This window comes from Argopecten irradians, chromosome 1 (assembly GCF_041381155.1).
Source record: "Argopecten irradians isolate NY chromosome 1, Ai_NY, whole genome shotgun sequence".
NCBI lineage: Eukaryota > Metazoa > Mollusca > Bivalvia > Pectinida > Pectinidae > Argopecten > Argopecten irradians.
This window is the reverse complement of record NC_091134.1, coordinates 46,103,380-46,130,886: the sequence shown is the minus strand read 5'-3', so window position 1 is coordinate 46,130,886 and position 27,507 is coordinate 46,103,380. Positions and strand designations below refer to the sequence as shown.

Below are 27,507 nucleotides of genomic sequence, written 5' to 3'. Positions count from 1 at the left end.
TACTTGTGTCGCCTCAAAAAGGATATTTGAAATTATATTTATTTCTGATATTTGTAGAATCCATCCAAGACGAAAACAACCAGCTGAAGGAGCAGATGAAATGTAAGATCTGTATGGACTACCTGGTGTGTATATTTTTCCTGCCCTGTGGACATCTCTGTTGTTGTGCTGAATGTGCACCAGCTATGGTCAAATGTCCAATATGTAATAAGTTCATACGTGGCTCTTTGAAGACTTATTTATCGTAGCTAGGTATACTGTACAGAGACTGCAGCTAATAGTAAAAACAACAGAGATAAGAAAATGTTGTTAAAGTCGTTTTATTAATGGCATACATAAAACTGTGACAGTATAAAAAGTGAATACATAAATATGAAGTACGATTACATCTGATTATATGCTTTGTACACAGATGGGATACAAAAAATTGGCACAAACAAATAGTGATAAACTGTAAAAAGAAATACAGGCACATAGTTAACGAACGTCTGAAATGTAAACGTATAAAACGCCCATCAGATTGGTCTTCCATATATGTGAATGACGCTGATTAGTCCGGCAAAACCGACTACGCGCTGACTGACCCTGTGATAGTGCATAATACATTCTTACATTAAATATACGGTTTTACCTCCCTAAATAAATATGCTTTATTGTACCAATAAATTAAATTGATGGTAGCTAGGTATGATGTACAGAGACTGCAGCTAATTTTGTCGAAACATCGTAAAAACAACTGGGACCTATTTATGAATCATGAATCGGTTAAATGCTACCTAGTTGAAAATTATAACCAACTACTCAACATCCAGTTATCTATTAAAGAGTTCAATGTATGATCCGTTTGTAAGAACAATGTTCTAAAGAATATCCATACTAAAACAATTATACAAAAAAAAAAAAAAAAAAAAAAAGTGAAGATTATGTGAATATCAATTTTTATTTCATATGAATATAGTTTTGTTTGGACATTTTTAGTTAATCAAATGACACAGTCTGAGATAACCTTGCGATTGTAAGATATCTCAGTTGTAATGGAAATGCTGAATTATTTTTATCTGGAATAAATAAATATATTGTTTGTACCATGCAGCTTTTTGTACATACTAAATACGCTTTAGTATCAACAGCTACTCAACCTGTAGTTTGTTTAGTTAATGTAAACCAACTGTCTTTTGTGGCCACTGAATTTCGCGATTTCCATTTCAAAACATGTTCACAATTAATTTTGGTGGATTTTAAAATTGACTGAAAATCGATAACATAAAAATCGCAAAGACAAACTTTCAAGCATAATTTGATACCCCTGTTAATAAGCACTTTCCGAGTTTCTTCTTTGATGTGCTTCTCCTGTTCAACACAATATTGCTTTGTCAATTTTCATTGTATTATGATCAGGTGTGACTGTTTGCTATACACCATGTCAAACTCTGTTTTCCGCTGTAATTATCTTTTATTTGTTTGTTTGATGTTCTATAGCATGTGCATAATTAGATAATAATGAAAAAAATTACAGAATGTAGAAATTATGTTAAAGACAATTTTACTTCATTCATGGAGATATCTTTATATGGAAATTTAGTTTTATCTTATGGCATAATCTGAGATAACTTGAGTTTGTAAGTTATCTCAGTTTTACTGGAAAGGCTACAATCTTTTTTGAATCTTGATTTTAGAATTATCTTGTCTGTAATATGCACCTTTTGTACATACTAAACATAATGCGTCGATAGAGATAATGATGCTTACGTAATTTGTTTACAAACAGTGAGTTATAAACAGTTTCACAACATCCCATGTTCTATCAAAGAATTTAGTTTATGATCATGTATTATCTGTGATATCTCGTTCTATTGTTGTCTTAGTAAAAAATTATCATTAATCATCAATTCGTTTTGTCATTATCTTATGACCAAGTTTATTTATTTCATCCCTCTGCTGATACATATCAAGTGTTTGTATTTTCTGTTTTATTGTTTATTAGTTTTGTTTGCTATTTTTTATTTTCTATAGGTACATCATTAGTCCTAACATGAGGTGAGCCTTTTGAATGAGCTAGTATAGCTACCTAATCAAATCCCCTTATAACACAAATAATATACCAGCTAAAGGAATACAACTGTGTCCGCCAAACAGTTTAATTTAGGATACACATTTAACAGCACAATTGGAATATATGACACTGTTGAGTCATATTCTAAATCAGATCATTCGTTGTTCAGTGTTTATTTTATGTTTTTGTAATTGATTTTAAATTAACCAGGTAAGTGATGCAGTCCCTTTTGGTCTTTTGTTATCAGATGTATTTCAGATTGACATTTCGTTCCTTTGCTATCAAATGAAATAAAGGTCTTCAAATCGATACTTATGTCAGTGTTAGTTTTTATTTTGTAAGTTTTTTAGATGGCAGGGACGTTTGCAGAAATTCTGTACTATCATATCTCTATTGCTATTCGTACATTTTAATATCAATTTCATAATGCTATAATTACAATGTACTCTAAATCAACTGAGAAGAGGTTGATGAAGAGAGTTTCTTTCAAATCAATAAATGACATTTAAACTGTTATCAAGATATCGGGCCGACCATCACTATGTCATTGAAAGTCGTTTTTGAGGACGTTGATGTGTTGCAGTTGGTGTTAGCCACAATTATGTTAAATTTGGCTAGGCGATTGGGTGCCGTAGAATATAAATTCGAGGCCGGGATAGGGAACCAGTCCTAAAATTATCATCCTTCTTCACTTATGTTTCTGAGATGATATCTAAAAAGATAGATACGACTTTAACGAAATCTATGCTAAATTACTGGTAGGTTCCTCCAGTCACATTAAATATATTTAAATAATTTTAAATTGATATCAATTTAATTTTTCGATGCATGCTATTTAAATGTTAATTATAACAAATTCCTTGTTTTACAAATGAGTGACGGACATTGGTATGCGCAAATGAGACAGTCATGATTGGGTATTTCCTAGTTTCGAACGAGATGTAAACAGGAAATAACTGGAGGACAACGTGTCAGAAATAGTCGTAACGGGACTTCTTACTAAGAAGTGAAAGTTAGGATAGAGTCGACAGCACCCTGGAATATCACTAGAAGACCAAATATAGATCAGGTTAACTGAAAAATGAGAAACAAAAGCCGCAATGGATGCAGAGATTGTCGGGATTCCGTTGGACAAGTGGTAAGTTAATGCGACAGGGCCTCATTACAGCTTGCATCATTTTACTCGAATGCTATTAAATGATTACATGTTTTATCTTTGATCTACTCTACATATTCATTAAATCTACCCATTATTTTGACGACAGCTATCATATTAGTATTCTGTGATGTATCGCTGACTTACGACATCTTCGATTTGTTGATGCTAATAAACGGCCTCTTTTTGAAAATAAGTCTACTCATTATAACTAAAATAAATCATGCCTTCGCGATATTTTTAGAAGAGTATTGTCCTGGGTAAATTGGGCAACTTGGTGTGATATATGGTGTTATATTTTGAGATATTGAAGATAAAAATATATTGTTTTACAAAATATTAGTTTCCAGACGATAACTTGAGAAAACATCAACGCATTTTGATAAAACTTAACACAATGGTAGTATATGGGGAAAATCAGCTTGGGATTTAATTTTAAAAAATCGTTTTCAGACGATAACCTGAGAAAAAAATCACCGGATTTATTTTGATCAAGCTTCACACAATGGTAGCATATGAAAAAATACTGCTTGAGAATGAGTTCAGGGTCAAAAGGTCAACTACAAAGGTCACACTAACTAAAAATAGATTGTTTCATAAAAATTAGTTTCCAGACGATAAATTGAGAAAACATCAACGAATTTTGATCAAACTTCTCACAATGGTAGCATATGAGAAAATACAGCTTGGAATAGAATTTGGGGTCAAAAGGTCACTTAAAAAGGTCACTGTTACTAAAAATGGGGTTTCACAAATGTTTGTTTCCGGATGATAACTTGAGATCACATCAACGGAATTTGTCCAAACTTCAAACAATGGTAGCATATGAGAAAATACAGGTTTGGGTTGAATTAATGGACAAATGACAACTTCAAATTACCTATTATGCTTATTAGTACTTTTCGGTACTCTTTGTTAACATCAGTTTGTCATCCTAAGGTGCACAGGGATTTTGCCATGAGAGGTGAGTGTACAGGAGAGTACAAGGAGATTATGAATCTTTTTTACTTTGGATATGTGGATTATGTAAAGGATGTACTTCCCTCTCTTATAACCAATTTCTGGGGGGAAAATGTGAAAATATGTCTTTTGAAAGAAAAATCCCTACAACGGAGTTTACCTGTATAGCTGAGAAGTGTTCAGTACCTACTTACCTATGTACTGGGATAGCTACATAGACAGTCCTTACCAGTGGGATAGTGGTGACCTTTTGTGAAGATTCACAATATATAGACAACATGACAACATTAATGATAAATCTTACCTGATTTACCTGATCTTCAATCTATTGATATGATAAGCCTTTGGCTTCTAGACCACCTTTACTTTCGACTTCTGTCATGTAGATTTCATCGAGTTGCGCATGTCCGATGTAATCAACTTTGTTTCCTCCACTAATTTTAGATCTTCCGATCCAATATATATATAAAGTCTGTGCTTTCCATTAATGGCACTTGTTTCCGTTTTGTAAAAACTATTGTACAAACACTTGATAAAAGTCATGTACAATCCATTTTACATATATTAAAATAATATACTTCCGGTGAAATAAAGCTCTCTTCACCTGGCACAACAGCTTAATCATGTACACAATTACACGAGGTTTGGACTAGCTGTTAGATCTCACTGTAGCAATCTGGCTTAAATTTCAAAGGATGATTCTTCCACTCATTGTTTAAGTTTGATTTGAATAAATTAATACTTTCCGAGTTAACCACTTTGTCCGATAAATTGTTCCACGTGTTCACTACTCTTAAAGCAAAGGAATTACTCCTGCACCGAAGTCTTGACTGCTGTTTTTTAAGCTTTTTGTTGTGACCTCTCGTTCTCCTATCTTCGTTCCGGGGGAGTAATCCATTAGCAGAATGGCTCGTTTTGTCGAAACCATTAATAATTCTTAACACTTAGATCATATCATATCGTAGTCAAATCTTCCACAACTGATGAGACTGATAGTGTTATCAGCAGATCACCCAGAGAACTTTTAACCTTAGTGAGCAAGCTGGACTTGAGATTTAATGTAATTGACGAACAGGTCAAAAAAATTGATGGTGTTCAAAAATCCTTGAATTCATTGACAGCTCGAGTGCGATTCCTAGAAGATGAAATCCATAAAGTTAAAGACAAACACATTAAAAGTCCCATTATGCTTTCACCAAACTTTGCTAAAATATACATTAACATCCCTTATGAAAGGTTCTTCATTTGGTTTCTGTCCAATGAAGATAATTACGCAATAATCAATTAGTAAAGAATTCTTAAAATAGAACGGATTGATTTGCATAGTTAAATATACCTCGTGTATACGTATGTTCGATACCCGGATAGTAAACAAAAACAAGCATGGCCGAGAGAGAGGGCAATTTTGAGCAAACGGTGAGCAATACAATGTTCTATTATTGTTTTAGTATATGATACATATAAGATTTCACAGTTTTTGAAAAACATGGAAATGTTGGGCATTTTTTATTAGCGGATATTTTCATAAGGATATATGCTCTACTATTCAGCAAAGTTTGGTACTTTATGACGATATTTTTTTCACCCCAAAACATAATGGGAATTTAAATAGAGAAGAGCGCAGGAATGATCAGTGGTTTACATGACGACATGAAAGATTCCACATTAACAACTAATTCAGACATAAAAGGTATGAAAAAGACAGTTGAGATGGTTGACTCCAACACAAAACAAATTGAGACAGTGGTGATGACAAACAAAGACAACCAGAAGGCAATATTAGACACTATAGAGGACATACAGTGTCGATCAATGAAACGGAACCTGGTATTCCATGGACTCCGGGAAGATAAACACGAGGACACTGACAGTATATTAAAAGACTTTATCTACTTTGAACAGTGTATTGAGGAAAACATTGAATTCACAAATGTCCATCGTTTTGGCAGGCATGTATTTGGCACATCGCGACCGATCGTAGCAGTGTTTATGTACCAAAAAGACCTACAGCTAGTTCGAAAAAAACGCGCATTATCTTAAAGACACAAACTTTTGGATCAATGAACAGTTCCCCAAACAGAGGTGTCACTGCGTACTTGAACACTTTTGGTTTGTTTAGTTTTACGTCCTATTGACAGCCAGGGTCATGTAAGGACGTGCCAGGTTTGTTGGTGGAAGAAAGCCGGAGTACCCGGAGAAAAACCACCGGCCAGCGATCAGTACCTGGCAACTGCCCCACATGGGATTCGAACCCGCATCCCAGAGGTGGGCTTGTGGTAATATGTCGGGACATCTTAACCACTCGGTCACCGCGGCCCCTACTACACGCGCTCATTAGCGGTCATGTAAAGTAGTGATTTGCGACATACGGAACATGTGACCACAAAATTTGCATCTGAAACTGATAACATCCCAGTCATTGTCTACACGAAGCAGTAAGTGCCATCTTCAGATGGAATTGATGTATATTCGAAAATACTTATTATCAATGTACTGTTCACTCATGTGACTATGAATAGAATCTCCATTGACTAGCTCGGCTGCCTGTCCTTTGTCGACTTACACTGCGCGTGTGTATCACCTGTATTCGCGTGCCTAGTCGTTCGATCGTAACTGCTCGACTTTGTTAACCCTCGTACCTCTTACCGCTGTGTGCATTTTATTAAACAGCTTATTTACCTTGCTGTGTATAATGATGGATGAGTCGAATGTCACATCTCTAAGTAAAGAACAATTTACATCCACCCCTTTAGGTGCAGGTGGTATCAAACGAGTCATTTGTGATCTTAGTGGATCGTTTACATTGGAAGGCCCTGAAGGTAAAAAATCAAAGATATTGTCTACGGACCTCAAAGTCATCATTGAGAAAGCTGTATATGTGGCAGTAGAGACTGCAATGAATGGTATTAAGACAGCATTACTTGAATCTTTTCATTCAAAGTTTGACAATCTAGAGGCCCGGATGGTTATCCTTGAAAATGAAAACGGAGATAAAACGAAACGGTTGAGCAGTTTGGAACTTGAAAACAAAGAAAAAGAAACCCTGATCGCCGAGCTACAAAATCATATTCATTCCTCCAGCAATGTCAACTCTAACTTTATACACGAGGAATTTGAAAACATGTACCATTACGCGCATCTTTTGGAGTCGCGCAATAAACCAGGAAAAACAATGTTAAAATGAAAACTGTGTATCTGAAGTATCCAAAATCCTCGAAAACTCTCTAGATCTACGCGGTATCGATATCGAGATTGCTCACCGACTTGGAAAAGAAGTGTACTATGGCACAGACTGTAAAATCTCCTAATCCATGACCAATGATAGTGAGACTCATGAAAAGAAATGACAAAGTGGCTATTATGAAAGCCAGGTAAAAACTAAAGTCGACCTGAATGTCTATTCACGAACACCTCACCATCAGGAATCAAGATCTCTTGCGCGAAGCCCAATCTCATGAGGACTTATCTGACGCCTGAGCATAAAATGCTAAAATTTTCTCGCGCGATATTCGTGGCAACATTCATGTCATTCGCCTCGATACTGACATTGATAACCTCCTATAGGGTAGATACTCATCACGATGACATTATGGCTTGTAAAAAAACAAAACGAATTATAGCAAAAGGAACACTGTGTACTTCTTAAATGATATCATGGTTTAATTTACTACATTGTAACATCAAATAAATAACTGTAGTTCATCTTATTTTTAGACTATCAACAACATGTTTATACTTATATGGCAATCTGATTGGTTATTAAACTTACACAATGAGCACCCCAGCTATGAATCACTCAACATTTCATCCCTCTATTCATAAGTTTACAAGCTCTTGACGAGTGCCAAGTGACAGCATTCCACTTTCTATACATTTCATTTCAACTCTCATTGTAATCCTTTGTTTATACTGAAACTGACACGATCATTGTGGAAAAAACACCTGTAAGACAGGTCAATAATCAAGTACACTGAAAAAAAGGCATTATTATTAGTTGCCAAATGGTTATATGAGTTAATAATACTTGTTCCTGGATTAGTGTACAAAAGTAATTGTGGAAACTTAGTTTTACGTATATTGAATTATGTATGAGATGTACAGTGTACATGCAAACCTATGGTACAGATTCTAGTCTTTATTGTTATCTTATTCTCACTATACCACAGTATCTACTATTATGCAATGGTAATTCTCACAGAAAAGTATGGTACATTACATATTGTTTCATATGTCGCATACAATTTTTTCTCTGAAATAGTCATAAGAGCTATTCACATTTGTTGTTGTTGATCGGGGCACAGTTGCAATGATGAAGAATTAAATTTACGCATCTGAATTATGTATGACGGTGTTATTTCGCTGACTCATTATTTTTATAATTCACAAAATTTAATTAAATATTTTTGTCATACACAACGGCGTCTACTTTCTTAAGATTGTAGTGGTAAATTCACAGTTCTGTATGATACCTTACTTTTTTTCACTAAATATGTGTTGATTAATATAAATCCCATCGCGCTAAAATCTTTTCGATAATTGTTAAGCCTCACTGTCTGTTTGTCTGTTTTTCAAAGTTAAAAGTACTATGTAACAACGATAAGTATGGAGCAAAAAATATTATAAATGTACATTCGAAGGAAACTTGTTATGCTTGTTTGTATATACTGTTATTTGTATCATAAATAGTTAACTACTATCAATGTACTACATATGTTTGCCAACATCTATACTAAGCTTTGTTTGAAATTATTAACAACCATGTAAATTTATTGATGCACTATTGTTCATGTGCTGTGTATGAATACAAGTGTTTTTATCGTAAACTGCAAAGCTAAATGTCAATTTTAAAGTAATTTTGGGGATGTAAATAATTCCCAATCTCTGTATCTAAATCTACGTTTTCAATTGTTTATTGTGGTATCAAATTGTATCTCAAGCTGCATTGTTAGTGTTAGGCATGTACGCATGAATTATGTATGAAAGCGTAACTCCGCTGCCTCATTATTTTTATAATTCACAAAATAATAGAATATTTTTGACATTTTAATCGTCAATACACCACGCTGTCAACTATCGTAAACTTGTAGTGGTAAATTCAGTTGTGTATGATACCTTACATTTTTGCTTCATATCATGCATGTATTCAAAATATCTGACCCAATATCATGTGGGATAATCTAAATCCCATCACGCTAACATCTTTTGATAAATGTGAAGGCTCACTGTCTGTTAGTCTGATTTACAAAGGTATAAGTACTAAGCAGTAACGATAAGGTCCAGAAATGTACATTCGAAGGAAACTTATATGCCTGTTTGTATATACTGTTATTTGTATCATAAATAGCTTACTACTATCAATGTACTATATAAGTTTGGCAACATTTATACTAAGCACTGTTGAAATTATTAATAACCATGTAAATATATTGGTGCACTATTGTTCATGTGCTGTGTATGGATACAAATGTCTTTGTCTTCAGTGTCATAGCTAAATGTCAATTGTAAAGTAATTTTGGGGATGTAAACAATTCCCAATCTCTGTATCTAAATCTACATTTTCCACTCTTTATTGTGATATGAAATCCTATTTTAAACTGCATTGTTAGTGGTAAGCATGTTCCTTATGTATTGTCCTACCTCATATACGCCTCCTTATCTTTTCCCTATTTCTTCCGATTTATCACTCTATCTCGAACTTTTCCCCTACTTCCTTTTTGTCCTTACCCTTTTACTGTCCTCTTTGTTATGATCTGTCTCGAGCAATACAGGTACACGATTGGCATTTGGAGCTGTAATTTTTTATAACAGGCGTTAGTATAAATGTACGGTGCAAACCATTTTTTAAATCCTCACACATCTGTATTCACCCTGCTTCTGTTAGTGTTTTACTCTGCATATGCTACCTATTGTTTCTTTTTCTCCTCAATTGTGGGGACGTCCAGCCTAACCCCGGTACTAATAAACTTGACTATCATTCTGTCACATAAACGCACGAAGTAACTTGGCCACCACAGATGAAAGTAAGAGTCGCTCTTATAAGTTAGGTGAAATTGTGAGCGTTTTCTGCAATCACTTAATGTATGACATTATAGCTATATCTGAGACATGGTTATGTCCAGAAATGGAAGAAACGACAGAAATAGACATGGTGGAGGTGTAGCTATTTATACCCGTAATACTATTAAATGCAAACGTCGACTAGACTTAGAATCCCCAAATATTGAAAGTCTTGTACTAGAAATAACTCATCAGGCAGGAAATATCTTATTTAGTACAATCTATCGTCCTCCTACCCAGGATGCCCGCACTAAAAACGACTTCTTATCTTATTTCTCCAGAGCTACAGAGCTACCCATTTTACCGCAATTTCATCACATATTCTTGACCTCATTTTTGTTGATAAAGTCCACCTGGTGGCAAACGTTGATATGAAATCACCACATTGTAATATTGATCATAGTTCTATTTCCCGTAAACTGAAATATTATATTCTAAAGCCTCAGTCATATCAGAGAACTATTAGGGACTACAAAACTGCTGATATCGATGGTTTGAACAATGCATTTTACACCACCCGTGTCGATATATTCTTTTGTGTTTTGATCTTTTAGATAATATAATTGAAAATATAAACAAGTTTATCTTAGATACGTGCAAAACATTTATAATAAATAAAGTAGTCAATATTCGTCCTCACGACAAACCGTGGTTAACAAACGAAGTACGTCAAGCCTTTAGGACTAGAGTTTGATTTTTCAAATTATTTAAAAAAAAACAAAAAAAAACAGGTAAAGACTTCGACAAGTTCAGGTTCCAGATAGCACGTAGGGAAGCCAATCGGGTAAAACGCGATGCACTTAAACGTTGGCAAGAATCCACAATTACTAAACTATCTAACAGAAATACCAATCCTAAACTTTTTTGGTCAATTACTGCATCTCTTCTAGGCAAAAATGGAGATCATACTATCCCTCATTTAATGGAAAACAATCACTTTATATATATACACGATGATACTGATAAGGCAGATCAATTTAACACATGCTTCTCTGTCAATGTACTATCCCGGATATTATTGAGAAACCATTACTATCCCAAACTAATGTAAATAATAACTTACCTGTAATTAGTACCGTACAAACCACTCCAGAAGAGGTATGTAATATACTTAAGTCGCTTAACCCCAAAAACGCAACAGGGCCAGATGGCATAGGAAATTCCATTCTTAAAAATTGCTGTCAATCTTTAAGTCATATTTGGGCACATATCTTCAATATTTCTCTCAGGTCAGGTATTTTTCCCACTTTGTGGAAAACAGCTCAAGTTTGTCCTATTCATAAAAAGATAGCAAAAATAATGTTAAAACTATCGACCAATATCACTTCTTTCAAATATATCTAAATGTCTTTTTAGATGTCTCAAAAGCTTTTGACAAAGTGTGCACGAAGGTTTACTTCACAAATTAGAAAACATAGGTATTAGAGGAAGTTTGCTTTATTGGCTTAAACGTTATCTTTGTAATAGAAAACAGTATGTAGTCGTAAATGGTCAATCTTCTGGCAAAAATATATTAACTATGGTGTTCTCCAGGGCTCGATCCTTGGACCGCTCTTATTCTTAGTTTATGTAAATGATATCAATGTAGGCATTTCATCTGACATAAACTTATTCGCTGACGACACATCTCTCTCATTAACCATAAATAGCAACGAATCAGTAAATGCACTTAACGACGATTTAATTTCTCCGTCCCAGTGGGCAAAACGATGGCTTGTCACATTCAACGCACAAAAAACTGAATTTGTTATTTTCTCTAAACAAAGATTTGTTAATAAACCGAACCTTCTGCTTGATAACCTTCCGATTAAAAATATAATTAACCATAAACATCTGGGCATTTTTCTATCTGGTAACCTTACCTGGCATTCTCACATCTCAGAAATTGTAGCCAAAGCCAGCAGAATATTAAATATCTTGCAAGCATTAGTTTATATTATCTCACGTTCATGCCTAGAAACACTATATAAAACTATGGTAAGATCGGTTATGGAATATGGCAATATTTTATTTGATAATTGTAGTCAGCAAGAGTCTGACCTTATTGAAAGTGTTCAGCGTAGGGCGGTATTGATATGCACAGGTGGTTATAAGGTAACCAAATATACCAAACTGTTGGGTGAATTGGGATGGGAAAAACTAAGTGATAGACGAAAAAATTGCTGACTAAAAATGTTATTTAAAATTAAGCATGATCTGTGTCCACCATATTTGAAAACTGTCTGCCCAAGTCAGTCTCATAGAATACAAAACTACAACTTTAGAAATTCTAATACTATTCTCCCTATCCTGTCCAGAAAATCTGGCTTATCAATCCTTCTTTCCAAAACCAATACGCGACTGGATCAATCTACCTGACACATTAAGAAATAGCTCTTCACTAAAGAGCTTCTCTCTAGCACTGTCAAATCTATCCACTCCACAAAAAAATCTATTTATATACATATGGACACGGGAAAGGTAAAATCAATTACACTAGAATAAGAATGGGATTAAGTGCTTTAAACAAACAAAGACATTCTTACAACTTTACCAATAGAAAATTATGTGACCATTGCGTGAACTCCTCCGAAGATGAAATTCATTTCTTTTTACATTGTCCAAAATATAACAGAATCCGTTCCAATATACTCCGCACTGTTTATCATATATTCGCTCCAAATGTCAATTCCAACCTCATTGTAGAGCTCATGCCAAATGTTCTTGTCAAAACAAAATAATATTATGTGGCTTAGAAACTCTAAATGAAATTGAGAACAAAGCATTATTTGACCAGGTATTTGAATATATAGTAAATTCAAACAGATTCTGACCCCCCCTCTCTCTCTCTGTCTCTCTCCCCCCTTTCTCTCTCTCTCTCTCTCTCTCTAAAGTATGTATGTGTGAGTGTGAGCGTGTGCGACATTTGTATGTCTTTTGTGTAATTGTACATATTGCTTGTTTGATATATGTTGAGGGGAGCATCTAGTAGCCTTCGGGCTGTTTGTAATCCTCGTTAAATAAATAAAGAATTAAATTAGTTCCCCAAAGCTGTAAAACAATGGTATAGAGAGCTGTACTATATTCTGCGAGCACATAAAAGAGCTGGCCACCAAGTTAGCTTGTGAGAGACAAACTTTACATCGATAATCAACAGTATGATGGCTATGAGACAGCTTGTAGGTCTTTTAGTAAAGTTATTCAATCATCTAATGGTCGAAATATCAAAAAACGATCACGTGTTCCCTCTTCCCCCATCTCTGCATAATGCTGCTCCGTTATCCAGTCGGCCACGTTTATCATCTGAACGTGGGCCAGAGCAGTCACGTGTACCTCCTAGTACTCCTGGGCAACCAGTTGAGGAACGGAGGATCATTGAGTCTCGTGACTCTACTAGTACCCTTGACATTTCCCGGTCAGTAGGGGAATAGAGGTAGGACAGGGAGGAGAGTTGTCGGTCCTATCATAGAACATTGGTAAAGGGCTCACTAGTAAATTCATTGACGGTGATTTTTTTAGAAATATATAAATATGATGTCAGATGTCTGACTGAATGTTGTATAACGAGTAATGACGTACTTGAGTTGAATGGATTTTGTACATATGTTTTCTCTAGACCTACTGGAAAAGGGGATGGAGTTGTGCGGCATAAAACCATTTGAAAAAATGTTTTCTATAGTTGAAATATTGTTAATTGTATATTTTGGGTACGAATTTACTCTGGTAATTAGTCTATTTTTGTGTTTTTGTTAAAATAGTATCTTTTATAATGGCTGTGATATATAGATATATTCAAGAGTCTAAAGAAGTCAAAAAGCCGTTACAAAACAAATGGAAATGTGTATGTAGCTGGTGACTTAAATGCTCGAACAGGAACTAGGCCAGATTATATTGTAAATGATGGGCTCGATAATGAATTGTTTGAGGATATGTTTTATAACAACGATTCAACTAGTTATCCTCGTAGTAATATGGATAAACATCTACATACATATGATAGAAAATTACTTACATTGTGTAAATCTACAAGTATGCGAATAGTTAATGGTCGTCATTCAGGCGATAAAGATGGAAATTATATTTTTGCAGTAACAATGGAATGAGTCTAATTGATAATCTATAATTTGATTGTGATTATATTTCAAATGTTTTAAAATTTGGTACGGGTGAGTTCAATACTGTGTCCGATCACTCACCGTTGTGTTTCAACATGCGTAATACTAATATATAATGATGACCGCAATAATGTCTTGTAGTGGTATCACAACTAAAAAACTGCGAGATGGAACAGAAATAATGTAGATAGAATATGCAATGACCTTCAAGCAATAGTTGATGACCTTCGTAATATATGTGATATGTCGTTAAATTCTCAAGAAGAAATTGATGAATGTATTACCAAATTTTGTGGTGATATAAATCATGTTTTTTTTACCAAACTGTAAAGTTAAAAATACAAGTAATATGAATCAATACCCTCAGCAGTATAAAGGTGAAAAAGAGGACAAACCATGGTTTACTGATGAATGTAAAAATAGATATAATGAGTATAAACGTGCAATATTTAATTTTAATGTTAACAAGACACATGATAATCATGTGTTCTTATAAGTAAAAAACAAACTTACAAAAAGTTGGAATATAGACTTATGCGGTACGGGACGCCGATTATGACTTTATCTTTTTGTAATCGCAATCAATTATGTTTACACAAAATTGAACTCTGTCATAACGAAATCGTTTCCGTCTTACAAAACTATCTTCCAGCACACAAAATTCATTTTTGTGGACGAAATTTAGTTTTGTTAGACAAAAGTGGAAATTGAACACAAAATTCAATTTTGTCTACACAAACTTAATTTCTGTAATGACAAAATTCAATTTTGTGGACGAAATTTAGTTTTGTTAGACAAAAGTGAAAATTGAACACAAAGGAGGAGTGTCAACTGGGGCCCTCAGGTGGCCATGACCGATAAGCATTATTTTTTGTTTACAGATACCCGGGGTTTAGGACATCATGATATGACATATGATTAAGGACAGGTCGGAGTCCCTTGTGAGTTATGCGGGGTTAAACAGGAGGGGCAATTTTTGGTTTTGTCCAGTTTTTTTGGAACCAAATGATATTTTTGAATGATTTTACATTAATAATAATGCATTTATATGTTGAAAATAAAACATTTTGAAAAATATAACTTAGTGTCAAAATATAGGTCACAGTGGCCTAATTTTGTAAAATGTCAATTTTGTAAGAAATCAGTTCATCTGGTGACATGATTTACCAGAAAAAATGTGATATATCATATTAGATAACGTTGAAATATATATATATATATAATTTGCATGTTATAAACTTAGGTATGGAATATTATGGATGGGATGAGACTGGGGAGGAGGAGCAGGTGGGGGAGAATTTTTATTTTCTAAACTTTGAAACACCAATAAATATATTGTTTCAGAATTAAGATAAACTGGCTCAAATATTACTATTTTTTTGTAATGAATGGCATTTGAGAGAAAATAATTGTATCTAATTCAATGTACAATTAAAACATTTACATAATCATTATTGCGTTTCAAACTTTTATAGCAAAGTATTTGAGCACGTATATGACCTTCTGAACATATGAAAAAACATTGTTTGTTGTTTTAAAGTTTGAAAAATAACAATTTTCGCACCTCCCCCCTGCTCCCCCTCCTCAATCCTATCTCATTCATAAAATTCTTTGCCAAAGTTTATGATATGCAAATATATTGCTCAATACAATCTAATATAATATATTTAACATTTTTTTTGTATATTATGGCACCAGATATTCTTGAATAATTGACATTTAACAAAATTAGGTCACTGTGACCTATTTTTTAACCTAAAATTATATTTTCGAAAATGTTTTGCTTTCAACATATAAATGCATTATAATTCATGAACAATCGTTCAAAAATATCATTTAGTTCTAACAAAACTGGACAAAACCAAAAATTGCCCCTTCTATTTAACCCAGCATAACTCACAAAGGACTCCGACCTGACCTCAATCATATGTCATATCATGATGTCCTCAACCCCGGGTATCTGTAAACAAAAAAATAATGCTTATCGGTCATGGCCACCAGAGGGACCAAATTGTGTCACAAAAGTCAATTTTGTCACCGAATCCAAACATGGATATATGCAAATGAACTATCTTATCACGATTTTGTAACGTAGCCTCTCATTGGACAATCACATGATGATGATCACAAAATCGTGGTTTGTTCTGTCAAGAATATGTAATTTTTATCATTGAAAATACATATACAGATGTTGGCCTTGTCTCAAAATGTCGGTAGCAGCACAGATTTTTTTTGGTTTGTTTGTTTGTTTGTTTGTTTGTTTGATTAATTAACGTCCTATTAACAGCTATGATCATGTAAGGACGGCCTCCCATGTATGCGGTTTGTTGCGTGCATGTGGTGCGAGGTGCGTGTTTTGGGAGACCGCGGTATATTCATGTTGTGTCTTCTTGTATAGTGGAACTGTTTCCCTTTTTATAGAGCTATATCACTGAAGCATGCCGCCGAAGACACCAAGCAACACACCCCACCCGGTCACATTATACTGACAACGGGCGAAGCAGTCGTCCCACTCCCTACTACCACTTTTATAGACTTTGGTGTGTCTCGGCCAGGGGACAGAACCCAGAGCCTTTCTCACACAGCCGATGAATTCTAGATTTATCCCATACTGCTAGCCATCTAGTAGAAGGGGAAGGAGGTTACGATATCAAGTACAGGCCGATTGCGTACATACAGAAATGGATACTCTATGGAAAATAGTATTTCAAGGGAAATGCACTTGAATTGTCATAAGCGTAATGATTACGTACATATTCAATAAATATTCGTACACGATCACAACTTCCAAGTCTGGTTACCCTTCAAGCGTTTCAACCAATCGGTAAGCAGCTTACAAGTAAAAGTCAAACATGGACTCATTTGCATACTTAACTGACGAAAATAAATTCTGTCGAGACGAAATTGAATTATGTCGAGACGAAAATGAATTCTGTCCACAAAAATGAAATTTGTCATAACAAAAAATATTTTTGTCCACTGAAAGATAATTTTGTTTAACAAAATTTATTTTTGTCATAACGGAAATGAAGTTATTATAAAAAAAATCGATAGACAAATGTGATTTTGTTACGACAAAATTCAATTTTGTAAATTGAATTTTGTTTACATCGAATTTCGTCATGACTTTTGTCCACTGAAGGATTGTTTGTATAACAAAATTTATTTTTGTAATACATGTATGTTATAAATATTGTTAATCTGAACTCATTTTTGTTGAACAAAATTCATTTTTGTTTACACAAAATTGGATTTCGTATACAAAATCATAAGTTCCCCATTTGGCGCCCAGTAAGCGGCAATATTAACGACAAGAAGGTGATATGGTAGAATTTTTCAGGAAGAATAACTAAGAAATCTTCATAAATTTTCAAAGCGTAAAAGTTATGTATCCCAAACACAAATTAGTATGGATGATTTTGTAGACTATTTTAGTAATATTAGTAGTAACACTAATGCAAATGATACTATTGAGGAATGACGATATAGATTTAACAAAATTTAATGAATCATTTACAGAAGAGGAGATACATTTTTGCAATTCCTAATACGAAAAGAGATAAAAGTTGCAGTGAAAATTTAATTTTAAACGAATTATTTTTAGATTGTGAAGATATTTTGATACCTTGTAATCACAACTCTTTAGTAGAATATTTGAATCCAGGTTCTTTCTAGAAGTGTGGTCATGTGGCTCCATTGTCCCAGTACACAAAAAAGGTGATATAAATAATGTAAATAATTATAGAGATATAACGTTAGTCTGTTGTATGGAAAAGCTATTTACCGCAGTGTTAAACAGATGGCTAATTAAGTGGGATAAGGAAAATTTTGTTATAACTGATGCTCAATTTGGTTTTAAAGCTGGTCACTCAACAGCAGTTGTAATATTCGTCCTTCAGTCACTAAGAAATAGAACCCTTAATAAAAAGAAATGTTTGTACTGTTGTTTCATTGATTATAAATAGACATTTTACCTTATTGATAGAGGGAAACTTTGGTGTAAAGTTATAAAACACGGAGTTCAAGGATTTTTTTTAAATTACGAAGTCCCTATATGAAACGTAAAATCATGTGTGAAATACAATGGTCATATATCAGAATATTTTGATAACAAAATCGGTCTTTTCCAAGGTGAAGTTCTCTCATCAATTTTTTACAGTTTCTTTGTGAATGATTGTGAAATGTATTCTATAAAAGAAAGTTGTCAACCGGTTAAAATTGGTATGCTATCCTTGTTTTTGCTTATGCACGCGGACGATACAGTCCTTATTTCAGAAAGTCCGAATGTTTTACAAACTATGTTGGATGCAATGCTTTTGTATAATAATGAATTGAAGCTTACACTTCATGTAGAAAAAAAAACTAAAATTGTAGTTTTAATTATAACGGTAAAATTAAAAAAAAAATTGCATTATCAAATAAATTAAAAAGCCATAGCTTTAACACCGAAACATTATGTTCAGTATTTGACACTTACGTAAGTAGTGTATTAGGGTATTCATGTGAAGTATGGCGTTTGTACATGCTAGTTTTTGTAAAAGAATTCTAGGCGTCGGTAAAAACAATTGTAATGATCTTGTATACTATGTGTTAGGTAGATTGCCTATGCATATTACCCGGAAAATGAAAAATATATATTAAAATCATGTTATGAGCAAAGAATATTAGATAATGATGAATGGATTATGAATGAACAAACCGAATTGAGTAAGCTAGGATCGGGGTATTTGTTGAATAGTACTTATGAGAGTAATATTGTATATAAACTAATTGAACAAACATTTTATGTTGTATGTACTCCAGAAATTTTATACAGAATACAGAGTTCCTCAAAGGAACATTACATATTGTATATCAACATCTAGTAGACAATTTTGGTTTGCAATATTATCTAAAGAAACCTATTGATCAAAAGTATCAAAACAGTATTACAAGTATACGATTAAGTATTCATAAGTTAAATATTGAAAGTGGTAGGTTTCAGAATATGGCACGACCAAATAGAATTTGTACAGTTTGTAATACCAATGATATAGAAGATGAGTTTCATTTCATCCTTAAATGTCCTTTTTCTACCCCACTACGAGTTAGATATCTGAAACCTTATTATTTTTATCATCCAAGTGTGTTCAAACTTGTTCATTTACTCAGTGCCAATAATGTTATAAATTTAAATAATCTCGAGAAATTCTTAAAACTTACATTCCAGGAACGTTCTCAGTCTATTAATACACCGTAACTGTATTGTATATGATGTATAATAATTGTGTGCTAATGTTTGTGTTTTATTGTATACAATCACTCTCCTCTACATGTTTAAATCATTTAATATTAAAATTGTACAATTGTACTTTGTATCTTATAAGCCGCAAGACTTACGGAAATAAACAAATTTAATTCGCATGTGTTGACATAAAAATAAAAAACTTTGATCATGCGAAATGTTGTACCAAAATGTTTTTAGGGGATATGTACAGTATGAAACAATTGGATTATTATCAAGCTTTATTCATTGGAAGAAAAAGAAGAATTAAATGAAAAAAAAATGTTGGAAACATTGAAAGTAAATTATACTTAAAATTAATTCCATCTGTATAATTACAAAGAGTCATTTGTTGTGCAAAGGTTCTTGGTGAGTTAAAATGTTTCCTTAGGATTCTTTGAAGTTAACTTAGGATTCTTTGAAGTTGATATTAAGCTATCATATGATAAATTTTAAGAAAGGTGGTGTCCAAGCTAATGTTAAAAATCCTATTGAAACTACCCACAGCCCAATTTTCTTGAAACTTTGCATATTGAAAGTAATACTAGTTGTCCCTTTAAAATGACACTTTCTTTTCCTTTTGTGATTTTAAAAAGGCCCAAAAGGCCTGAATTCTTTGTAGTCATTTTCATTAAAACTACTTGAACAAACATGCCAAAAAAGGTTAGCCTTTGTTAAATATTCTACATTTTTTATTCATAAATCATTTGAGTAGATCGTATACTTTATATTCAAGTCAAGTCATTTCTGTTACGAAAAAGTGACACTTTTTGGAAAAAAAAGAAATCTAAACAAAATCGATAGCATGCCAAATATTTCGAGCAAACCCAATATCCTAAATTTTTATCCTGACAAAAATTTGAGTTTTTTTGCTTCAAAATTAATTATAATGGATATAAAATAAAGAATGAAGTATCTTTTATTATCAAAAATAATTGAAAAATCAAAAATGTGTTCAAAAGATGGACACAAGGGGTCCCCTTGCCACATACCCAAAGTAATTTTAGAAAACATCATTTCAGGCCCTTTATGCCTTTTTAAAACATACAAAATAAATAAAATGCACTTAAAAAGTAGTTATGTACCTAGACCTTTAACACTGCAAAATTTGAAAAAAAACCGGCGCATGGGCTAATTTTGCAACCCCACCTTTTTTGAAAACATTAGTTATTTGAAACTTTTTTATGCTTATTTAAATAAATGTGATTTCCTTATTGCATTGTTTTTTTTAACATCTCATCAGCTTTGCATAGTTGGTCTATTGATTGAGCTAATCATTAGAACAGTGTGAGTAATGTTTATCTCCGCTCTTCTACAACATTTGAAAGACAATTCCATCTATGCTTTCAATGGATAAAATACATATATATAGATTAATACCAAGGCAGCGTTTGTTGATATAAGGTTCATGGGGAGTTAAAATGTTTCCTTACAATATGAAGTTGCTTTCATATAATAATTAATTGAAATGATAATTAATGAAGCTTTTTGATGTACATTTAAATAAATGTGAATTTCTTATTGCATTGTATTTTTTAAAATCTTGTCATCTTTGGTTAGTTGGTCTATTGATTAATCTAATCATTAGAACAGTGTGAGTAATGTTTATCTCCGCTCTTCTACAACATTTGTTACCATGGTTGACTGTTGCGCACACATGTCCAGTCCCTTTCATGCTCATGTAATAATCCTGATTGGCCACGAATGGGGGATTCGGCCCCTTTAATGGTTAAGTAATCATGATTGGCCATGAAAGGGGGTTATTGTGGAATCAAATATGGTAGCAAGACATTTATTGGCCACACTTTTCCTTTGTGAGAGGTTGGAAGTATGCAGTAAATATACATGTAGAATGAATAGCATTCATGAACGGAATACATGAAGTATGCTTTTGGGCTGGACAATTCACTTACATTACGTCCACCGAAAGTGATGGAGGAATATAGTCCACTAAACCACCTGCCAATATTATTAAAATTGAAGTTATTGTTGTAGGTAAACGGTGAATTCATAAACAGGAGGAAAAACTGTTTTAAAATTAGAAAAGTCAAAGCGGGTGGAATAGCACTGACATTTAAATGTGGTATGGAAAACCATATCAATACTTTAGAAACTGATAGTAAGTATGTATAGTGGCTTAAGATCAATAATAATGTTTATAATTGTGAAGAAGACTGAAAATTCTAAGTATCATACTGGTGATCCATATTCAGAATTAGAACATGAATACTTACACTTTGCCAGTAAGTATGTTTGCGTTTTAATGCGAGAACTTCGAGGACTAGCAAGATAATAGTTTTTTGACAATACGTTTATAAAATATAGAACAAATTGTGATAAAAAAAGAACTATTTAAGAAACCGGTTAATTAATTTCTGTAAATTTAATGATCTTTGTATATGTAACGGTCCATCCGGTAACGATAAAAGTGTTGGCAAACTTGTAAAAACGTTAGTGAGGTTGATTATACACTGTACTATGTTCATCTAAGCTTGTTAGAAATGTCGATGAGTTTTAAATTTCTGATTTTGACTCCTTATTGTCTGATGCACATTGCCAAATTTCATTAACATTACAATTTGCTGATACTTTGAATAATACAGTCTTATGTGAAGGGATTGAAGAGGGAATAAACAAATGGATGCTGAAAAGACAGCGGACTTCATTAATAGTATTGACGATGTAAGGGGCAGTACAGAAGGCGTCGAAACCAGTACTTTTATAGTGAATACAAAGAAACTTAAAAGTTTACAAAAGTACTATGAATAAAAAAAATAAAAACTATGAATATGATGTTCGCAAAAAGTTAAAAGCTATGAAAACTAAAAATCAAATAGATTATTATAAGCTACTGAATAAGAGTGGTAAAAGCAAACCTAATGGTAATATTACTATATATTCCTTTTTCAATTTTTATAAAGATCTGAACGCTAAAATTGATGATCTTACTGGTGTACCTGAATGTCCTAATACTTTGTTTAATAACTCCGATATAACCAAGGATGAAGTTGAAAAATCGATTAGATCTTAAAAAACAACAAAGCATATTCAGATGACAATATCACTAATGAAAATGTCAGACCTGTATGTAAAAATATTTAATATTATTTTCAGTAAGATTCCTAGTAAATGGCTTAGAGGTAGTATCATCACATTTTTTTAAAATAAAGGCTCACCTACGGAACCTGAAAACTATAGACTAATCACAATAGTCAGCTGTATTGGAAAGTTGTTTACTAGGATTTTGAATGAAAGACTAACGAAATACTGAGAGGACCTAAGTTTAACATGTGAAAACCAGTCAGGGTTTCGTAAAAATTAATATACAATTGATAACATTTTTGTTCTTCACAATTGTATTGTATATTTGCTGATTTTGAAAAGGCTTTCGATGAAATATGGCGAAAAGGTCTTTGGAGTATAATGTTAATGAGTGGGATTAATGGGGAAACATATCTTTTAATGGTAAACTTTCAGATTATTTCCCATGTGAAAACGGTTTAAAACAAGGGGGAAATTTATCCCCTTTTTATTTAGTCTATATCTCAACGATCTAGAGGAATTTATGGCCTAAAATAATGTTAATGTTGTAAACAATAATAGCATCAAATAACAAACTGATTTGAATATTTATTTAAAATTATTCATTCTGCTCTATGCTGACGATACATTGATTCTCCCAGACTGTCCATATGATCTGAAATATTATTGTAGTTGAATGTTTTTATAGAATATTGTAAACATTGGAGATTGAAAGTTAAAGTTCTATTGCATGCTAATTTCACTGTAGCTACATATGTATATATATTACTTAACATTTGATATTTGAACATTGACATATAACTTGATGATTAATCTCCACAAAAGCATATGTCGGCCTATAAGAGATCCGAAATCTAGGGATCATATATTCCTAGTTTTGAATAGAGCGCCTTCAGTCGCCACCATGTTCAGTGACTTCGGGTTTTGTCGGATTCCGAATCGTATCACGTGACTGACATTCAACACGACCTGCATGTGGTGAGCCAGGTAACGAGCGTAAACACACATGTGTTTGTTTACGTTTTCCTTCTGGCTAATATGTACACAGATTGAGTATTTGAAACATCAAATTCACACATTGCCGTAAAATATTGTGTTTATCAAATATTGTTGTGTGCGAACATTATTTTCTTTGTAGATCCAGTCTGTTGAGGTTAACCACAGGTTTTGTTTATGAAAAATTGTTGACATTTTCTCTTGGTTTCACAACTCTCGTGTTACTTCGAGATTGTCGCGACTTCGGTCGGAAAAATTCGGAATGATTCGGCATCTTTCGAGCTTATTTTTAACACGTTAAAAGATTTTTTACTTTTATAATTAAGAATACTTCCAGTGCTGCAACTTTATTAAAAGTGGTAAAATTATAAAGTTTAAAACTCAAACAGATGGAGAAAAATATGTATAACACTTAAACAGTTTTCACTACGACAAAAAGAGCGAAAGGGATAGACCATACAACTTTAACCTAGGAAAAACGAAATATATGGTGTTTAGTAAAGGACGTAGAGATAATAGAGTTGATTTCTTTACTTAATTATGAGGTTATAGAGTATGTGGATAATTTTATTATTTAGGTACGATTTTCAGTCGCACTGGTTCCTTTAATAAGGCGAAAAAATACACCATTAAAAAGGCCACTATTGCCATGTACGATGTTATAAAGACAGGTAGACAACACAAATAATCAGTCCAGTGTATATATGATCTGTTTGAAAAAATTGTTAAAACAATTCTAATGTATGGTTGTGAAGTACTAACAGAACTGGGAGAGTGATGCGAATAACTCCTCTAAATCGATAGAGACAAAATAAGATTGTGTAAAATTTCGCACAACTAACCATAAATTTATTGTTGAAATAGGCCGATGACAACAGATTTTATACTCTGAAAGAAAATGTCAACATTGTAATAGTCAGCAAATTGGCGATGATTTTCATTATCTATTAGAATCTAGTACCTTGTCCGCCCAAAGAACTATGTATATTGATCATTATTTTTTACTATGACAAAATGCTATAAAGTTCAATGAACTAATGAACTATACTTACAAAAAAAACCAAAGAAATTATATACGTTTATTAGGATGATAAACAATATTATTTGTTCTCCATAGCTCATGTTATTAATATTATGTCTTACACGAACATCAATAGATAACATCACAACTATGTTTAAGTGCATATACATTTGCAGCTATTTATAGCTCTATTGTACGCAATGAACTAAATGCAACCAATCCACACGCAACAAGTATGTCTGTGTACTTTGTGTGTTTAACAGACCTAGGGTTGGTCGACGCCATGTTTGACACCACATTGTTCTTTAGGAAAACTGGTACGTTAATTTGCATGTATAAGATGATCATGACATACTGTATACAAATTTAAAAAACACGGTACGTCAATTTACTATGTATTTATATATGTTTTCCAGCACACAGGTCAGATCGAATGCTACCAGTATACATTTGTATGATACCCAAACGTACATGTACATTGCACATAAAACTTCCTTCATCGATGAAGTGAATTGAATTGGTAGTCATTCCAGCAAGAACATTCATAATAACGAAAGTACATATAGTTGTTCGGTGAAATATACGTATATTTGAAATGTATAATCATCATGGCAGGAGTAGTAATAGCACAAGAGGAATACTAGATATATACAGATACAAAATAGTGTATATATGAACTATACATGTATATACAGTATCGTAAAGTGGTAACCAGGATGATTTGTCACTATATAAATCATATAGCACGATCCACGACTTTTACACTCTATAGGGAAAGGTGGGGTGGGAACTTAACTAACACAGTCACAATACGGAATACATTGAAAACAGAAAAAAAAACATCCAATGTAATATCAATTACAAAACTGAATAGCCTCATTTGAATAGATTGTGTGTGATTAAATGGGAACACATCTTTAAAAATGATATCATGGTTTTGTCAAAACTGATCAACCGAAGAAAATATTTCTGTACAGGACTTTGAGTCTCTGTCAATAGTACAATGTGTTATGGCATCATAAGTTAAAACCCTATCAAACACTGACATATACAAAGCTATACACTATAAAACTTGTGTTTCATTGGAAAGAGGGGATATTTATTTCATGCTATATTATTGCTAGAAACTCTATATTGTACACTATATAACATCATCTCAATCAGATTACGTCGATTCCTTTAAAAAAATGTGTAGCCTTTCAAGTCATACATCTGAGATGGCTTACTTTCGTTTTTATTTGAAGTCTTATCAGTCAAGGTCTTCCCCATAATGTACGAGTCACGAGATATACGTACCTAATGCTAGTCATGGTACATGCATACAAACATTTTAACTTAGCTATAATCAAGTGCGCATATGAAATGATATACAAGTAAACTTTTACAAAAAAGACCTTCAGTTATCAGCAAGGGTAGAAACTACTAATGATATGATATATGCTGTCTCTATCAATATGTCCACCACAAACTAAAGATAAAAGAAATAAGGCTAGATGACATTTAGGAAGAAAACGAACAGGTAATATACAGACGTGAACCGAGAGAATGTAGTGCATTTAGATAAAACTTATCACATGTAGCATATAAACTACTCATCATTTACTTAATTCTAAATTTTTATCTTTTCTAATGCAAGGGAAAATGTTCTGCTTTGTTCCAGAAGAGTAGCTGTTTTCTGCTTCATCCACGACAAAGTAGGTCAGTACCTAATTGTAGCAGGTTATTGAAATGGAAAGTAAAATTATGGTGACAGCAGAATTTTTAAGTACACAACAGAATAATTGGTAAGTACACAACAGAATTTGTTAGTACACAACAGAATTTGTTAGTACACAATAGAATTTGTAAGTACACAACAGAATTTGTTAGTACACAACAGAATTTGTAAGTACATAACATAATTTGTAAGTACACAACAGAATTTGTAAGTACACAACAGAAATTGATCACGTCTTTGTATCATACATGACATGGAATACATCAAAGTGGGATGAAGGGGATATAAAGAGCAAAAGTAAAATTTCATGTGTATTTACAAGAAAACTACGAAACAGATTTATAACTGATGAAAACGGTTCGCTTTTAAATCGGATAATCTATTACTGAAAATCTTTTTGGAGTATGCACAATGCATACTGTTTTTTATATTTGGTACGTGCTCCTTCATAAATAAATCACATATTTTAATATCACAATTTTTTTTCTATTTTGTTTATCAACAGACCTTCATAGCAGCACAGGAATATCAAGGTAATATTCATTTTTATACTGATTTGATTTTTTCATTATTGTCTATACAGATAAGTAAAGTTCTACTTTTGTTTCTTGTCTCTTTGGTACATTGTAAATCATTTGACAGCTTATTTTTTATTTATATTAGATATCGTGTACGAAAAAATGGAAAAAGGTAAAATATAAAATATAGAAAAGGTCAAAAAGTTATTCTAGCTGACCTTCATTTAAAACTTATTTGATTTGTCGATGATAAGTGAAGCGTATACCTAGTAATATCAACCGTGGTGATCTCCAAGGATGCCTCAGATGCAATCCAGTCACTCATCTTTTGTTATCTCTTTTTTATTTCAGGTGACTGACACCAATCTAGTTCAAAGACAGCTAATATTAAGTGACACCGTAGAAGTTTGTATGTCTTATTTTCTAAATCCGCTGCAATCATGCATTGCAGTCTAAACATTTTCTTTATTTTACCAATATGATAGAGGTAATGTTATCAGTGGTACATTTTATGTAACTAAGATCGGTTTCGGCCATGTCACACATATATGAATGCTATTTGATTACAAGCGGGAAATATCCATGTTTACGTACCGCCACAACTTAACGCCGTTTATTTTTTATTGTTTT

The 27,507-nt window shown here is 33.0% G+C and overlaps 3 protein-coding genes across 8 annotated transcripts in view; all 3 read left to right on the top strand.

The window, feature by feature from the left end:
• LOC138329998 (E3 ubiquitin-protein ligase XIAP-like) overlaps window positions 1-27,507 on the top strand; it is a 72,111-nt gene that overhangs the window by 9,203 nt on the left and 35,401 nt on the right. The window contains exon 11 of one of the 2 annotated variants that reach the window (XM_069277332.1): window positions 58-2,364. The exons of the other annotated variant lie outside the window; for it this stretch is intronic. Within the exon in view, the coding sequence (XP_069133433.1) occupies window positions 58-248 (191 nt within the window). The 3' untranslated portion in view covers window positions 249-2,364. Of the gene's footprint in view, window positions 1-57; window positions 2,365-27,507 lie in introns of those variants that run through there. 2 annotated transcript variants of the gene reach the window in all.
• LOC138328293 (baculoviral IAP repeat-containing protein 8-like) overlaps window positions 2,848-27,507 on the top strand; it is a 76,537-nt gene continuing 51,877 nt past the window's right edge. Inside the window, 1 exon segment of the mRNA XM_069275070.1 lies at window positions 2,848-3,191. The gene's annotated coding sequence lies outside the window, so the exon portion shown is untranslated.
• Window positions 24,868-27,507, top strand: part of LOC138330024 (uncharacterized) — a 143,809-nt gene continuing 141,169 nt past the window's right edge. The window contains exons 1-4 of one of the 5 annotated variants that reach the window (XM_069277397.1): window positions 24,868-24,959; window positions 26,303-26,426; window positions 26,865-26,892; window positions 27,229-27,286. The gene's annotated coding sequence lies outside the window, so the exon portion shown is untranslated. Of the gene's footprint in view, window positions 24,960-26,139; window positions 26,162-26,302; window positions 26,427-26,864; window positions 26,893-27,228; window positions 27,287-27,507 lie in introns of those variants that run through there. The other 4 variants (XM_069277414.1, XM_069277381.1, XM_069277405.1 and 1 more) reach the window with 4 other exon arrangements.